This window comes from Sinohyriopsis cumingii, chromosome 11 (genome assembly GCF_028554795.1).
Source record: "Sinohyriopsis cumingii isolate HCF-2022 chromosome 11, ASM2855479v2, whole genome shotgun sequence".
In the NCBI taxonomy this organism is placed as follows: Eukaryota; Metazoa; Mollusca; class Bivalvia; order Unionida; family Unionidae; genus Sinohyriopsis; species Sinohyriopsis cumingii.
Genome location: NC_142971.1, coordinates 37,328,693 through 37,348,552, shown reverse-complemented (window position 1 = coordinate 37,348,552; position 19,860 = coordinate 37,328,693). Strand labels below are relative to the sequence as shown.

General features: G+C 33.4%; 1 protein-coding gene across 1 annotated transcript in view; it reads left to right on the top strand.

Moving 5' to 3' along the window:
• The window catches only part of LOC149787930 (voltage-dependent calcium channel subunit alpha-2/delta-3-like), a 79,674-nt gene that overhangs the window by 39,659 nt on the left and 20,155 nt on the right, over window positions 1-19,860 (top strand). Inside the window, exons 8-9 of the mRNA XM_089973497.1 lie at window positions 15,152-15,236; window positions 16,149-16,201. Of these exons, the coding sequence (XP_089829623.1) occupies window positions 15,152-15,236; window positions 16,149-16,201 (138 nt within the window). The remainder of the gene's footprint in view (window positions 1-15,151; window positions 15,237-16,148; window positions 16,202-19,860) is intronic.

Genomic DNA, 19,860 nt, shown 5'->3' with positions numbered 1-19,860 from the left:
TTTTTCCATTTGAAAAGGAAGGTGTCAATGTAGCAAAAGTTGTATGTTCTATACACTATTTTGGTGCTAATTTTCTGATCATACATACCAAAAATGACATTATTTTTCATTAGAATTCCTGCCAAAAGTTCACACATGATCCCCAAAAAATAAGTGAAAATTTTTATTTGTGTAGCCCAATTTGAAGAAATTATTTATTGGTTTACATATTCAGGTCTATATATAATCACTGTATCCAATATTTCATCATATAGATGCATGAAATTAGCTCTTCTGGTGTGGAGACAGTTGCTGATTTTCAACTGTAACCTATTTGTTGAGACTGCAGTCTTCTGTTATACAACAACTGTTAAACAGTATAAGGAGTGTTACCATTGTTGTAAACTGCTAATAATATTTCATCAGCATCTGACATGAAATATGTGAAAACAGTAGTTTCAAGTGACTATTTCAAACTTTGTACACTAGTTTTTTTTTCTTCTATTTTCACCAACCTTTTCCCTATTCTGGCTAGAAAGAGGTAATTTCTTCCAAATATTGGAGTCTAACATTCAGCCTGACTTGTTATGATTAACAGGAAGCAATGCCAAACTGAATGGATGAGGTAACTAACATTTGACTGGGATATTTAAAAATAAAAATTCTGAGGTTGGCTACCAGACCCAATTAATATAGCAGAATTATCTGTGTATTTGGAAATCAACCAAATGCTGGGGTAATTTTCAATGCAGAATCCCATGCTTTGACATTGACTGCATTTATTATAAAGTCCTTATTTAGATTGCAGTAGATGTTAGTGTACCAACGAGACACGAGTGAAATGTTTCAATAAAAACTCAGTCCTTTTTCTGGGATTTTACCCCAAGGTATACAATATTAAGGGCTTTTGGTCTGGATTTAAAACATCCTTTGGCTTAAAGACTTTCTTTTTATCATCATAAGCAGGGTCAATTTACCATTTTTAATCTGTAAATTAAAATGAGTTACGTGAAAATTTATATGAACTCCAATAATTATACTTGTTTCAGGTGATGAATTCTGTATTTGAGTGCATGGTCATATGAGCAATATACACATGGGAGTCTCAGTATACACACAGCTTTTGATTAAAAAATGCACATTTTGTGAACCAAAATGTTTTTTAATCAATTCATATGATCCTTGAAAATATATATTTCACCCATGAAAATACCTGGAAATTATTGTTTCAAAAACCATGGGAACCCTGTGTATTGATTGTCAGCACAGGTCTTGACTTAAGCATAACAGCATAAGTAAGTATTAATTGATTTTTATTAGATTCAGGAAGGGAATACCTTTCAGGATCAGAGTGATCAGAAATAAATAATTATATATTTCATCCAGTTCTACTTCTGAGTATATTGGACATTGTCTGAGACACTTAAGTTCAGTCATCTTCTGTCTATGACATACCACACTTACAGGTGTCTCATGAACATGTCAACTTCAAGAGATTATCAAAAAATATTTTTGTTGTCACAAGATTTGTTTGTTGGAATTTCTCAAGAAGATCAGAGATGGTATTAATGCTCATCAGTTTAAAAGAATAACAGGCGAGCAGAAAAAGGTGTTAAAGGTTCTTATTATTGTGTTTTGGCCAGGAGTATGCCAGATCCTTTCAAAGATTCTTTTTCATGGATCACTGTGAAACCTGATGCACAATATGGTTGTTATTTAAAGATGTGCTATTAACTTATCTTTGTGCAGCCACTATTTTGGTAAGAGCTATTGCCATTTTGAAATTCTTTGCAAGGAAGGGCCCGGTGCATTAGATGACAATTTTATGAATGTAGTTAAAGTGGATTTCTGGTAAGCTTGGTACATATTATGGTCATTAAGCTTGGTACATGTTATGTTCATTAAACTTGGTGCATATTACGATCATTAAACTTGGTACAGTGTGACTCCGCTTATGTTTACATCGAGCATGAGTACTGTATGTTATAAGATATCTGCTTCTTTTTCTTTTTGGTGACATTTCTGGTAGTGGAGATCAACCGGACAAGGTGTTATCTCATAATCTATATTTTGATGGATTTTTGGTTGCTTGCTAGTAATTAATATATTTACACAGACTGACATTTGTATGTAAAATTCCTCTTCTTATCACTCAGAATTAAATCCTTCAGAACACTCACATTTTCCGTACTAATTCATGTCATCAGACCATAACACCTGCATCTCTATTGTCCGTTGACCCTTTTTTAAATTTCTGATGCATGCGTGGAAGGCAGCATCACTCTGCTACCACAAATGTCTTGGTCTATTCATTAGGCAGGGAGGAATAGTAACTACAATTGAACAAATGACAGCCAATTCCTTTTATAAAAATGTACCCAGATAAAAATGTTTGGTGAAATTTCAAAGAAAACAGATCACCATTGAAGCACCAATTGTTATGAAAATGTACTAAGCAAATGGGAAAAAAATTAGTCTTAATTATGCAATACAGTTATTTGATGTTGCCACCACAATAAGGAACAGGAATTTGTTTGATTCTTCAAAGGTGTCTTTTAGTAATGAATTCAATTAAGCATGCATCCTTCATCAAAGAAAGCCAACTACAATCTTCAATAAAAACAAAGAACCTTTCTTCAAAGGAATTAGTCAGTACCAAACTTAAGTAAAAGCAATGGAATTTGATGGATTGTTTCATTTTCCAACATGACTGGAACATTTTTACTGTGCCATGAAAGTTTCCTTTTTGCAGGAAAAAGTTTATGCTTGCGAGTGCTACCAATGACGGCTTAAAATGCAAACTAACTTTTACTGACTCGGGACGTACTGAAAAGTAAATGTGCTTCATCATTCATTACGTGACTGTGCTCATTTTTTTCATTGGATTCAGACCTATATGACCTGTGACAAAATTATTGAATATTTTAAATCTGTGTGTGTGGATATTTTGTTATGGAATTAGTTGTATTGTGGATTCAGTGTATGTGATGAGATTCGTGGGTGAGTACACTGTGTTGATACTCTATTCATGCTTGTATTGTGGATTCAGTGTATGTGATGAGATTCGTGGGTGAGTACACTGTGTTGATACTCTATTCATGCTTGTATTGTGGATTCAGTGTATGTGATGAGATTCGTGGGTGAGTACACTGTGTTGATACTCTATTCATGCTGTGGATTCAGTGTATGTGATGAGATTCGTGGGTGAATACACTGTGTTGATACTCTATTGACATGCTTGTATTGTGGATTCAGTGTATGTGATGAGATTCGTGGGTGAGTACACTGTGTTGATACTCTATTCATGCTGTGGATTCAGTGTATGTGATGAGATTCGTGGGTGAGTACACTGTGTTGATACTCTATTGACATGCTTGTATTGTGGATTCAGTGTATGTGATGAGATTCGTGGGTGAATACACTGTGTTGATACTCTGTTCATGCTCATCATTATACATGTTTAAGCTCAAATAAACAGTAACACAAGAAAGAGTGAAAATAACAAGCTTTGAAAATTTTTACAAATTATTTATTTCCCTGGAAAAATACTGTACAAATGAAAAAATAAGGACTTATGGTTTTAAGAATAAAATCCAAAATTAATCCAAGAATAATCCATGAATAAAATTAAAAAAGTCCTAATATTGAAATGTTCTAATGAATTCAAGTTTGAGTCCTGATAAAGAATCCAAGATGGAAGGCGATGACATATGCTGTAACCTGTACTGTGTTGAAGTCTACACTTCCTTGTAGAAACAAGAAATATCACTCTGGTTTTGGAAATCTGAATAAAAATTTTAAGAAATGTCTTTGTTTAAGAATTCTGTATGAGCACTCAAAATATTTCCAGAGAAACGAACTAATCCTTTTGAATCCAAATAATTTGAATAACATTAAAATGTAATTCCCAAAATGACACAACAAAAAAAACACCTTTACATCTCAGTGTTTTGAAGCCCAACTGAGCTTATTTCTCTAAAACGATGGTTTAAATCTTGAATTTATGCAAAACAGATGCCTGGATAAGGGTCACTTCATCATGTTTACATATAAAAAATCACATAGCCCCTCTATGCCCTTGATAAGAACCAATCATTTTACTCCAAGAATAAAAGCTGTTTACTTCATTAAAAACTATTTACAGCTTGAGGGTCACGTATCCAACACAGCCTCGATCTCAACCTTATTATTCCCAGAATAAAAATAAATTTTAAAAAACTTGTTGACCTGACTGTTACTAAATTTGAATTAAGATCAGGAACCAGGTCAGCCTTACGTGTTTACAGAACTACGTTATTTGACATATAATGAAATTAAAAAATAGAAACATTTTAAAACTTACAAACAATTAAATCAGATATAAATTAAATCAAATATACATAACAATGCTATACATTAGACATGTATATATAAACAGTGTTCACATATATGTACCAATGCATGGTTCTTTGAATAAAGTAAAATATTATATATGCCTTCTCTGTATTTCTCATTTAATATGCATTGATTTAAGATGGTATCTGTGCCAATGAAGCACATGTTTTTGCGACCCATTTATTACCTACCCCCCTTGCAAATATTTTAGGGTACATGCATCATTTTCTTCAGCTAATTGACCTGGTTGTTTATAACATTGCTTGGTCTATAATACGGACAAGTTCTATGGTTCCCAACTACTGTGTTATAGTGAGGTCACACTGTACATATTATGGTCATTAAGCTTGGTACATATTACGGTCATTAAACCTGGTACGTATTATGGTCATTAAACTTGGTACACATTATGGTCATTAAACTTGGTACATATGATGGTCATTAAACTTGGTACACATTATGGTCATTAAACTTGGTACACATTATGGTCATTAAAATTGGTACATATTACTGTCATTAAACGTGGTACACAATTTGGTCATTAAAATTGGTACACATTATGGTCATTAAACTTGATACATATTACGGTCATTATACTTGGTACACATTATAGTCATTAAACTTTGTACATATGATGGTCATTAAACTTGGTACATATTATGGTCATTAAACCTGGTACATATTATGGTCATTAAACTTGGTACATATTACTGTCATCAAACTTGGTACACAATTTGGTCATTAAGCTTGGTACATATTATGGTCATTAAACTTGTACATATTACTGTCATTAAACTTTGTACACAATTTGGTCATTAAACTTGGTACACATTATGGTCATTAAACTTGGTACACATTATGGTCATTAAACTTGTTACATAGCATGGTCATATCAGAATATACATGTTATCCAATTATTATTCTTGACTTTAACATTCAAGTTCTAGTTCATTCTAACAGAAATTAGTACCCCTTGGTTCTAGTTGGTCCTAACAGAAAATAGTACCCTTGGACATCCAGTATGGTCACCACAGTGGTACTTTTGAAAATCTTTTGCTACTTCTCCTTCACAGATAATCATATTGATCTAGATTTTTCACCTAAAGACTTTTTATGATGTGTGGTTGGTCCTAAATGAAAATGGTGCCTCTCACATGATGGTGGCAATCTTGGAAATCTTGTTATTGCATCTTCTCTTTAGTGGATGGTCAAATCAGCATTTTCATATAAAGACTTATTGTGATGTCTAGTCACATGTAAATGAAAGTGGTAATGATCTTACATCCATTATGGCCATAATAGTGGTCATCCTGATTTTTTTTAACACTATAGGGAAAAGCACTTGTCTTCAACTTCCTTGGCATGAATTAGTCAGAAATGTGTTGAAAGTGTTCTTAAAACAAACAAGCATCCCTGGTTACCAATCTATGAATGACTTGCACTTGGGCTAATTGGGTAAAAGCTAATTGCTATTAGAGTTCAAAGGTCAAGGTTACTATGATTGAAAGAAGGATTGTTTTCTACTAAATAGCTTTAGGTCTATATCAAATACTTAAACCAACCTTTGTGGATGGCTTTCACTTTTAGTTTATTTTGCATTATTTTTAATTCACTCTGTGTATATGCTAGTATACCTGTATTACAGAAATTTGGTGAGTTGATATATCTTGATGGGTAATACAACCTCATCACAAAAGTAGGTTACTGTAGTGCATATTTTCATGCTTCACTTTGGTTAAAGTAGGTCATTTTAAGTTTATTTCTCAAGCTCTTTTCATGCAAGAATCATAATAAATGATTGTATTCATCTATATACAGTATTACCACACCCATGCAATGAAAAAGGTCACTGTGACTGACAGTTCACATCTTACTGGCTTGCTTTAAGTTGATGCATTTAGCTCATGACCAAACATACTTTTATGCCTAGAATCATGAAACTTGATGAGGAGATAGGAATGTACCCTCATCACAGCTGTTGGTCACTGTGACTCAATTCATGCTTCACTGACTTGTGTTCACTCTCAAGTATTGATTGCACCATGAGTGGTCTAAAGAACTCTCTGTTACGGATCACTGCCATCTCACCTCTGTCTGCACCAGTTCAAGTCTCGGATTCAGCCAATGTGGGTATGTGAGAAAGCTTGCCAGTAGCTTCTCGTGGGTCAGTGGTTCTTTCCAGGGTTTTCCTGGGTTCTTCCTCCACCATTAATACTGGCCGCCATGTATAGCCTATCATGTGCTGAAAAATGGTGTTAAACCCCACAACAACAACAACATAAAACTTGAATATTTTATGCATCTCTATTTTTATTGAACATTGTGATCTACATTTCACTTTACTGGCTTGTGTCAAGTTAACCAAATAGTCATTTTACATCCTGCATAATGCTTTTATATCAGGAATCCTGAAACTAGGTGAGAATGCATCTTGATTATACTTCATGAACCTGACTTAGATTAAAGTTGTTGATTGATATTAATTTATCAGACGTCGGTCATGCTAGAATCATGAAATGGCTTGCATAAAATGATGGTCATTGTGACCTGTATGTCTGAGCTTTACTGGCTTTGCATTCATCTCATAAGTGGATGTAAGCTTTTGATGTGTGGCCCCAACTGTAGTGGCTAATCAAGGTAATAATTGATGCATGAACTATTATGCTTGTAATATTGACTCTCTTTCCAACGTTACTCAAAACCTACGACTTTCACCCGGTAAAATCTGGCTTCTAGTATTAGACAAAGATAATAGCTTCTTAAGATTTTAGGAACTATGTTTTAAAAAGAAAATGCAAAACCAACAGTGATATTTGGATTTTTATTAACTCATAAAAGTAGCTCTGCTTCACAACTGTTCTTGTCTTTAATTGTTCTGTGTCTTTTTGGCCCTGTCATGTTAGGTGGGTAGGTTGGTTCATAAGATCAGTGGTATTTCAGCACAATTCTGGCTATATAATGGCAATTTAAAGTTTATATTTTAAACTTTAGAAATATTAAAAATTAGAATGTAAAAAGAAGAAAAAATGGAGTCAGTATTTTTTGTCAAGATAACTTAGAATTATTTTCTGCATGATAGTTAATGATAACAATTAATGTTTACCATGGCTATTGGAGACTATAAACTTTGAAGAGGTGAGTTTTTAAATCATTGGTCACATTATGGTTATAAATAAAGCCAGAATGTCTTGTGCATTTATTGCCATCAGTTAATTGTAAAGGGTTGCACCAGATGTGGTACCCTAACAGCAATCACCTTTTCTGCATGTCAATTCACACTTCTTCAAACAACCAAAGCTCTGTAACACTTGAAGACATCAATGGATGCCATTTACTTGATGAATTACATTTGGGTGTGCCTTTTAAAGGTTTTATCTTTTCAGGTTAAATTTTAATAGCGTTATTGCTTTTTCCATCAGTTTTAAATCTCCACTACAGCAGATCATTGTAAGGGCTGTTCCAGTAAAACATATACCCCCCGGGGGGAAGGCACTTTCAAATTCAACCAACCCACAACAGAAGCAATTTAAAAAAATTATGATCCACCGTCAGATGTGTTTTAATCGAGAATCACTGCCCCCTACAGAAGTATATTTTTTAACATAATTTCTGGCTATGGGTTAGTGGGCGGTAGAAGCGATTTTAATATTGGGTTGGGGACAGAAGCGATTTAAATGACAGCTGGCTGGAGGTAATCTACTGAATTCATATACATCATATAATCTACTGCATATTTTTATTTATATTCATTCATTATAATCAGTCTTTTGTCCTTTTGTTTGTTTTTCTGTCAGCCAAGTATGTCTCTGATACTGTGAAATCAGAGATTTTCATGTTGGCTTATTATTTGTAGATGTCATTGAGCAGTCCCTTAATACCTACTAATTTAACATCCATGAATACAGATTTTATAATAGATATTTCCATTCTAATACAGAAATCATGAATTTGTATCCTTACTAAACTCTGTTTCCTGAAGTGATCAATATGTCTTGCTATTTTTCTTTGTTCTCAGGCATGCTGCTTTTGATTAGAATAATAGTTAAATCCTGTATTGCTTTAAATGTGTGGTCAGATTCTATGATTCATTATTATTATTTTTTCCAATAAATGTTTTGGTAAACTTTTATGATTTGTCAGAGAAAAAAAAACAATGATGCCTGTGGAAATGATGTTGCATCATTTGTCTACTTTTACACTATATCATTTCTTATAAGAACATCTTTTTCAGTTACCGATGTCTTATTTTATTTTTACGCCTTGTTGCAAGACTAACATAAAGTTATAACAAAATATATCAAGTCAAACATTTTTATATCATAGATTAAAAAAAATGGATGAAAGTCAAGGAATCATTTTTCCCAGAGCACTCATAAAATCAATGTCATTGCAGTTAACTGCATTGTCAACAGCATCATCATCACTGATGGCCTAGCAGTAACATTATGCACTTTCAATCCAGTTGTCACAGGTTCTATCTCCCACTTCTAGTCTTTCATATGAGACTTATACCTATGGCCTGAGGGGCTTTCATGGCAGAGTGGTATAAGATGCTTGTCTTGTGATACAGATCTGAGGGGCTTCCATGGCAGTGGTACAAGATGCTTGTCATGTGATTACTTGGCTCCAATGTGCTAATGAAAATGTTGCCAGTTACTTGTGGAATGTCAGTGGTTCTACATAAGTGGTGTTTGGTGTCTCAAAAGGACTTGGATTTTCTTCAGCAGTAAAACTGGCTGCCATATATAGATTCTCTTCATCTGAAAATGGTGTAAGGCCATACTGATCTACTGAAACCCCGAGAGCTCATGTCTAAATGACTTCAGCTGTTGGAGATAAACGTCAAATCAAGAGGCTCCATGTGCCCAAGTGAAATAAGGTGACTGCTTTTACATCACTTAAACATCTCAGAGTGAGTTTGTGTCATAGATCAACCAATTTAGGTTGGTGGTCTTTCGGGGTCCTTCCTCCACCTAATATACTGTAAAAAAATCACCAAAAAACCCCAAATCAAACCACACTGAATCAACCAACTAATCAACTATAGCAACAGCAACAAAGGTACTAGTCAATCATTTTTGCCACAGCTGTATGAGTTTACAACTTTTGACTCGAGTAATTTTTGTAGACTATAGAATATCGTCAATTATGACTTTCTGACAGTTACCTAAAAGTCATCATCAGTTGGTGCAAATGGATTTTTCATGGTAAGCATATGAGATGGAAAAGTCTTGAGCAATCCTGCATCACACACTGCCGAAAAGTTTACATTTTAGCTCACTTAAATTTTCTCTTAACAATGTTCATTGTTCCAACTAGAACTGTTATAACTTATTCAAGCTATATTCACCAATATGTGATGATATGCATCTGTAATAAATATTTGAAAAAAAGTATGAGAATGCATCAATGTTTTTCAATGATGCATTTGAATTGAGCAACAACTGCAATAAACAAACCAAGAAATAAAATTATTCACATCTCTCAGGCAGAAGTAGGGTATAATCATAATCTGCCAAAAGATTTTTAATTTTTTAAATTTGCCAAATATTTTTATCAACCATACTGATTCAGTGGACATATCACCAGAATGGACAGAAACAGACCAGAAGGTTAAAATCAATTTGATACAGCTTTTAAGTAGCTAAATTCATATTGGTTTAGTTAACTGCACACCCTTTATTGTCTTCCTTTTGATCAAATTTCTTACTGAAGCTAAGAAAATAATGTTGCACACATAAAAAAGAGGCACACTTCTACTCATTATTGTTTTTATTATACTTCTCCATTCCAGCCTGTTCTAATGATCTTCTCCCCCCACATACTGTTTGTCTTGTTTATGATATGTATCTAACTTTCTCACTTACTTTTCCTACTACTATACAAATGTTCTGTGAATATGCATATCAGTGTGAAATACAATGGGGAGACTAAATTCAAGATTAAAAACCTCTACGTTTCTGGATATATTCTGCTTGGATTCCATATTTCTGCACAAAACTCAAGAGTTCAGGACTCTGCACTAATTCAGTTCCCACTGTAAATTTGTGCAAACACCACGATATTAAAATTTAGTAACTTAAAATTTTGAGTGCTCATGATCAAATTTATATCAGTATAGACACATCTATGATGACAGCTTTTGTGAAGAAAAAAACCCATAACAGCCGCACCATTTTCTGGATCTATACAAATTTGAAATGTGTGCTTTCAATACTGCACCAAAGAGTCAGCTGCTGATTTCAGTAATGAGTCGTCCAAACTCGGGTCTGTAAAGGGATGGAAATTATGTTAATAAAACAATGTCCCTCACTTTTTTCAGTTACAAGTAGGACAAGCTCTCAAAAGATTGTTTTTACCAAAATCTTACTTTCATTATCAACCAATCAGGGACAGTCAAACACATATATACTCTATTTTATCTTCACTGATTTATAGTATGGTTCTCGTTCTTTCACATCTGTAGTAATGGGAGTCCTTGAACAACTCAATGGTTCCTTTTTCGACCATGCTGAATGGACACACTGTAAGATAATGTTCAAGTAACAGAAATATCATGGGATAACCAGAGACCAATAAAATTGAATAGTCAAGATATCTCCTCTGCAAGGATGCTGCCAGGATTTCAGGATGTACTCTAAGTTTTGTGTGTGTGTGATCTCCAATGAGGAAGTGGTGGTGGTGGTGGGAATAGCCATTGTTAAATATCTCCCTAACACATAAATATCTGTCACTCTTTTTTACTGTTCCACTCTGTTACAGCTCTACTGAAATCAAAATTCTCGAAGAGATGTCATCTCTAGTTGTATAGCGATTATTACTGTGAGGTCATTGGGCATGGTCACGTGGTTGTGGTGGGGTCATGGTTGGGATGGCATAAAGACTATAGGCTTACTCCATATTTGACAGCTAATTATGATGTTGTCAAAAGAATTAAAAAATTTCTAGCAATTCCGTTAGACTCGGATACTTGATTCATAGTCAATGAACAGGTTCTAATATTGATGTGTTTATTCTGGAGCTATTTTCCTCCATCACATTCAAGATTTGGATATACCAAAGGTGAAATTGGTACAGTTGCATCCTAAACTACTATCGTGGCTACTTCAAATGTTATTTAATGTGAGACTTTAATGCAAGAACTTGTAGCTTCAGTGATTTTTGGGTTAAAAAATTAATTTCTTCTCAAACAACTAAATTTGGTGCAGATTACATTGTCTTTTAATGATATGTTAAGAAGTCTTGATGTGTAAAAATTGCACAAGAAATGAACATCAGATCAGATAATTACTACCACTGGGAAAATACTGATAGGAATATACAGAAATAATGATATAATTATTTAAGTAGAGTATGTGGTGACAATACGAGTGCTAGTTCTACAACTTTGTGCAAAATACATCTTTTACAACTATTCTGTTGTTTCTAACAGCATTGTAATATGGCAGTAATTTCTGTCCACTTTTTACTTTAGTCCCTTGCTAATTAATAGTTTTAGATTTTACAACTCTAAGCACATTTTACCTTTTGACAATAACACATCATTATAAATATTTAGATTGCAAGAAAATAGAAGTTACAATTTTATTAAAAGCACCGGTACCAGTAAGACTAAAGGATTTGGTAAAAAAAAAAGAAAAGAATCAGGATGAACAGATTAGTAGTGTAGTAAAAAATCCATATATCAGAATGACATCAAGTATTTTTTCATCAATTTCATCATCAGTTAATGATACTGCTTAAAAATGTATTATACTAGATAATATACTTTTTTAGTTATCCATTTTGCAATACAAATACCAAATGATGGCTTGGAACTAAGTGCCGAAAGGTCTACAGAAAATACCACCATGATCTATATATATGGAAGAACCGAACATAAACAGGTCAAATTTTATCCATCTTGCTTTGAGTTTACACAGATCAGTCAGTCTCTTATGTTTAATGTCATTTAATTTTTGCACATAGAAAGCATGTACATCATTTGGTCATTCATATGCATATGATACAAAAGTTTGTCTTTTTATTCTTTTGTTGCTCAGTTGTTCTGCCAACTTGAGATCTAAACACACTTAATTATGTTGTATGGGGATTCTCTGATGTTCCTTATGAGCATTAATCTGTTAATTGTTTCTGAATTTAGTATGATCCTCCTCCGCAATGTACAAATATTATTCTGTGCTGTGAACTCCTTTCATTGCCTGCTGTCTGAAACGCATATGCATAACTAGCTTGAACAAGTTACTGTTCTTTATTGTTGTGCAATTTTCAACATCTCACATGTATGGCCCCATGGATATTCTCTCTTGGATATCTCTGTCCCAGAAAGAAAAGTTTTGAACCAGAGGTCTCGTTAGGATTTTAAAACTAAGAGTCCATGGCTCCCATTTTGGTAAAAATATTAGTCCCATCAGGAAAAGTTGCAGTCCCCTCTCAGAAAACCATGCCAATTATAGTAACTACTGGCTGCCATAGAGTTTAATTTCTTCATTCTTTATAACACTGACATAGCTCTTGCTTGTCCATCAGAGTGAGTCTGAATTTTTTCGATCCAAGGAAGGTCTTATTCAAAGCACTAAGCTAGGCATCACACACTTTCATACACTTGGCTAATGTCCCTTTCAAATTAGCAGTTCTAGCAACTGTAGCCTTCTCCTGAATCTCACAATCTTCGTCACTTTGCCGTTGAACCCCAAAATATTCATTCAAGTCTATGTCTCAACATGTCATGATTCTGAGGTCATGTGCACTGCTTATTCCGTTACACTCGGAAATGAACACTAGAATGAAAGCTAAAGTTGTTTATTTGATGTACTGTTATAAATGACCACATGTACATCTCTGGGTATTTCTGCCTCTAAATTCAAGCACTGTAAATATCAGTAGATTTTCCCACCCAGCTGCCAGTCAAAGCCTTGGATCGCTCCGCTTAGCTATTGCAGCATGTTCTTTTGATGTACTCTTATAATGGTGACGACGGGATGGGGGGGGGGGGGCTTTCAACCACTAAATTCTGTCATTGTAAATATCATCACAGCTAACTGATCAACACATTTTTCCACTATGCAGGTGACTGAAGCAGGACTGGCAAGTATTTGAATTTTACCGCCCGCCTAAATAAAAAAAAATTGGCGTCCAGATACGCGTGATTTTAAGCGTTTCCGAGACCTCCGTCAGTTTTAACTAACATGAACCCTGCCAAAGATTCACTTCCTTGAATCAGTGTTTTGCTCCTCTTATGCCAGATTTTTCACCTCCATAATGCTGTTTTGGGGTTTCAAGTCCAACATTCCCATAGTATGCTTGTTTAGACATGGGTATATTTAATAAATATAACCAGCATATTCTCCATCCTACATCGGACTCGCACTCAACATTAATTTTGGGCTCAAAATCACACACTGGTATCTCCAGTGACATTTTTCCAATGTCCAACAGACTGATATACATGAAATTCATTGTCATCATAGCTATCACCAGCCAGTATTAGCCGACTGAAAAACGTTGTCTGAAGACAAACCGTGTTGTGATTCAACCATTCTCGTTTCCTGTGTGGCCCTTATTGGAAACACGCATTTGTAAAACTTCCACGATGAAAGTAAGGCTAAAGCTCCATAAAATGCCTGTTCCAGGGCCAAAGAACGAATCAACTTTCGTTTAACAGCCATTCATGTCGAACCGAAGTATCCTGATATCTGGATGTCGCATCAAGCGTTGTGAGACAGCTGCGGCAGCGCGAATTACGTCGCGAAATGCACTTTTTAAGTTAAAGTTAAAAGTTTAATAAAAATTGCATACTGCGCAAAGAACATTTTTTATATCCGCGGTGTTGACGTAATTTGCCGAACGGGTATCACTGCTTTAAAAGTACGCGAATTCGTACAAAGTACGTGCACTCGCGTGTACTGGTATCATTTTCTGACCCAAAGTTTTATTCACGTTAGACCGCTAGGAGAGGGGTAGATGCGATTTTATATATTCGTTTTTTTTTTCTTTTTATTTCTGACAAACCCACCAGCGATTTCTCATTTTGTTAGCACAACCCACAACAGAAGTGATTTTCCTAACCAACCTTCCACTGTCAGAATTGAAATAGTTCGAAACACAACCTCCTACAGAAGTTTTTTTGAAGTGCCGCCCCCGGGGGGGGGGGGATATATGTTTTACTGGAAGAGCCCTAACTAGCATATCTTAGGAACCATTCCTCATAGTCTGCAATTATAATTTTTGCTGCATTGATTTATAGACCTAGTTAAAGAACCATTCAACCTATTCTAATGCAATTTGGTTTAAACACACCGTCTCGTAGGCTTATAGACCTTGGCAGTTAATTTCAGCTCATCACATGGGATGTCGCTTGTAACTGGCATAGCTCAAGAACCATTAAACACAGTTTTGATTTAGTGTGGATATTATCTCATGTGCCTAGACCTGCCTTTTCTAGATTTTTACTTGTCAGCTCCATTTTGTATAGAGTTATGGCCCATGACAATCAACTGTATATCTTTTTACATTGAATGTTCCTTGTTTTGATGAGTTCTTAAAAAGCATTCCTCATGACAGGTCCTGGCCCCTGAATTCCCGTCATTTCCTAAGCTTGGTTCCAAAGTTCCTCAGTGTTTAACACCCTAAGCATAGCCCTGTACAATTCACTGATTACAAATAGTTATAGTTACAACAAAAACAAATAGCACATACATTATGTACAGGCCAAAAATGTTGCTTTATCTTGCTTTCATATGTAAGTAACTCCAGTAAGATTTACAAATATGATTATCTAATGTGTTCTTGATTACAGTGCCACTTTTATTGATTACCAGGCAGTATGTGAAATATATGCTTCTGATGATAGGAAGGGCAGTTCTGCCAGTTTTTTGATAAATGTAAGTAAGCTGTTTTGCTTTATGCATTCAAACTGAGTCTATGTGCATCTTTGTAATGATATTCTATGCTGAATTAGATCTATGTGTGTTTTAATTCCATATGTGAGAAGGTTCATTATGCAGTAAATAGATAATTCATTTTCTTACAAAAATTGATTCAATGTTTTCCATGATTGAGAATTGTCAGTTTTACTCCAGTTTCATTTAATACTTCATAAACATAATTCAGGAATTTTCTTAACAACCTAGAATATCCAAAAGTCAGTGTGGGCATAATATTCTCACTGACTTGATATGCTTAATTTGAATCAACTTAATACCAATGAATCTAACATCCGTAAACATAATTTATTCAGTTCTTCTTAATTGACTTATTTTTTCAAGTCACTGTATTATCCTAACCGACTTGAAATGGTTAGTTTAATTGCACTTTTAATCAATTAAATTTAAATATGTACTATGCTATAGTGAGATGTTAGTCAAACAAATGTTTTCCTTGCAGATTTGCATTTAACAAATTACATTTTATATCCTAAAATTACTTTCATCGAGTATTTCACTCCAGGCTTCCCTTTTTTTAAACTTCACTCAATATTTTGAGTAATAAGTGCTACTTCAGACTGCAGATCCTTACTCAGAATGTATAAATGCAACCTTTTGATTGGTCAGAATATTTTAAAGTGCGACCTTTAATCAAATAAGGTTTACTAATGGAGGAGTCCATTATTTCATTGGTTTATAGAATAAGTTCAGTTATAATCATATTATTATTAATTATCACATTAAAAATTTTCTACAAGTGATACGTCTTCATCATATCTGATACAGAATATAAACTTTATTTCTTGTGATCATACAGTAAGTGCGTTCTCTTATAAATAACATCTTTTGACCTCTTGCTATATGTTGCAGCCACTGAAGCTATTTTTCAATGGAATATTATGGATTGTAACAGAAATAGCACTGTAAGTACCAGATTACTTTATCTTTACCAGTAAAGAGAAATGTTCAGAGCGCTGCTTAAATTTTAAATGTATGTTTGAAAGGTCGATTTAGAAGGTGACTGAAACATTTATTTACAGAACCAAATTCTGTCAACAACTGTATAGGTCTCAGTCTGTCTTAATTTATTTAAATAGATAAATATATTTTAATCCTTTATTAAACATATAAGTATATTTTGATCCTTTTTTAAATATATAAGTATATTTTGATCTTTTTCATGTAATACATTTGGTATTTGAAGTTATTTTGGACACCATCATATTATCATTTGGAGACTGGTAATGGCATATCATTGGGATACCAGTATATCATATTATCATTTGGATACTAGTATATCATATTATCAGTTGAATACCAACATATTATATTATCATTTGGATACCATTATATCATATTATCACTTGGATACTAGTATATCATATTATCAGTTGAATACCAGTATATCATATTATCACTTGGATACCAGTATATCAAATTATCACTTGGTTACCATTATTTATAGGTTACTGCATTTGTATGGGAAAATATGAACAAGTTTTGGGATGGAATACTGCACGAACTTGTGAGTACAGTATATCCTTCCGACAAAACGAGTTCATATTTTCCCATACAAATGCAGTAACCTTTTTATTATATGCTCATTTTTTTATTCTACCTAAGGTTTAATTATATAAACAAAATACACTACAAGAAACAACGTAAATGAATGAATGTCGTATTCCAAACTAAATACACAAGCGCAGATTTGTCATTACACAATGACATCGTTATTAATGTGCACATAACTCCGCCCAGATAAATTTGAACTTAGTCGCGCGCTCGACATAACTTTTGAAAGAAAATGGTGTGTCTAGTTAAATTGAAATTTGAGGTCATATTCAATTGTGAATGAATGCGCATTGCAACAACTTTTCCATTTGATCTGGAATGAATATATTTTGGTATTTTGTTTTGATTTGATGAAAGTTTGTGATTTTGGACTGGATTCATCTGTTCAAATTATACATGAAATACATCGAACTGAAGTGGCGTTGGAGAAGCATGTTTACATCTGCAAATGTGTTTCTGTTTCTGTCACTGAATGTTTGAAATCTTAACGTGGGAAAAATATGAAATCTTTCAATTGTAATTATCAAAAAGACGCTATGGAATTTAATGCTTATTTCATTTTGAGTGCAGTAAGGAGGATGCAGTTGCACTTATCATCGAAATTACAGCACAATTTCAAAATGTATAATCCAGATTGAAAACCTATGACATGGCTCATGTAATTCAGATTTGCAGAATTAAGAAAAAACATTTTGAGGAAATTCAGGATGTAAAACTAAGTATATTTTATTTTGCCATTCTTATCACCAGATAAAGAATACAGTATATGCCTTGTCACTTGTATGTTATTTGTAAGGACCTAATCTTCTGTATTTTATATAATGTAGCTAGCCTAAATCCGTAACATTGGATCAATGCGGAATGTGCCAAAACAGCTGGGTTTTTTTGCAGTCCACGAAACATGTTTTAGTTCATTCAGAAACAAATTTAAACAACCACAACGTAAAGAGCCTCTTACGCGAGTGTATATGATTTGTTTACAGATTAAAAGTGCTGGCGTCTGCATCATTGTTTGTTTACAATAGAAAGTAGTTCCTTCATTCACGTGAATGCTATATGTGTATTGTCGCGCACATTCAGTATCGGGGAATATTGAACGATTCTGACAATGTAAAGTTAACGGGGGAAAATATGAGCATATAATAAATCGTATTATCAGTGGAATACCAGTATATTTTATTATCATTTGGATACCAATATATCATATTATCACTTGGATACCAGTATATCATATTATCAGTGGAATATCGGTATATTATATTATCACTTGGATACCAGTATATCATATTATCAGTGGAATATCAGTATATTATATTATCACTTGGATACCAGTATATCATATTATCAGTGGAATATCAGTATATTATATTATCACTTGGATACCAGTATATCATATTATCAGTGGAATACCAGTATATCATATTATCAGTGGAATACCAGTGTATCATATTATCACTTGGATACCAGTATATCATATTATCAGTGGAATATCAGTATATTATATTATCACTTGGATACCAGTATATCATATTATCAGTGGAATACCAGTATATCATATTATCAGTGGAATATCGGTATATTATATTATCACTTGGATACCAGTATATCATATTATCAGTGGAATATCAGTATATTATATTATCACTTGGATACCAGTATATCATATTATCAGTGGAATATCAGTATATTATATTATCACTTGGATACCAGTATATCATATTATCAGTGGAATACCAGTATATCATATTATCAGTGGAATACCAGTGTATCATATTATCACTTGGATACCAGTATATCATATTATCAGTGGAATACCAGTATATTATATTATCACTTGGATACCAGTATATCATATTATCAGTGGAATACCAGTATATCATATTATCAGTGGAATACCAGTGTATCATATTATCGCTTGGATACCAGTATATCATATTATCAGTGGAATACCAGTATATTATATTATCACTTGGATACCAGTATATCATATTATCAGTGGAATACCAGTATATTATATTATCATTTGGATACCAGTATATCATACCTGCACAAGATTTTCCACATGGATTGGATATGGAATCCATACATACCTTTACAGAAATATTCATATGGAAACTTTTATTCTATAGCTGAACCATTCTTATGGATTTCAGTGTATCCATTTGGAAATGTTATGGATTCTTTACGTACTCCATATGGAAAATCTCATGGAATATGCAAATTAGTCCATGAGATATGTAGGTTGTCCATATGGAATAAAATTAAAATTCCATATGGAATTTGGCAATAATTCATATGGAATTTGTGAATAATCCATATGGAATTGGCAATAGTCCATATGGAACTGGGAAATATACCATATGGAGTTTGTAAATAGTTCATATGGAATTTGGTAATAGTCCATCCCATACGAAATTTTCCAGGCGTACTTAAAGCGGATTTTAGATGTTTTTTTCAAGCGCTTTCTGCCTAAACCATAAAAAAATCTGCTTCAGATTTCTATTAAACTTCCTAATGATTCTTAGACATTATTGGGAATCAATGATAAATATTCACAATAATTTCTAAAATTGATTATTTTGACAGACATTATCAAATAAGATTTAGGTTTTCCTTGTCCTCATTTTCTTTCTTGCATACAAAGCCTAATCCATGATGGCATCACTCTTTTTCATTTCACTGAAAAGTTTGGTGAGATTTCACAAATATTTCGACCAAAATTTTCAATCAAACTGAGGTGAGATCTCACTAAAATTTCACTGAAGTATTTGAGGCTTCACAAAAAATTTGATTAAAACTTTTGTGAGATTTCACTAAAATTTTTATCATTAATATTTATTTAATATTTTACTGAAGTTTCATTAGTTTTTCAGACATTTCAAATTAATAATGGATATGATTTAAACAGAACTTTATTAACCAAGGTGATATTAAGTATGCATGAAAAAATATACAGATGTTGTAATTATATGACATCCAAGGCAAGAGATATGGGAGTTAATAATAATAA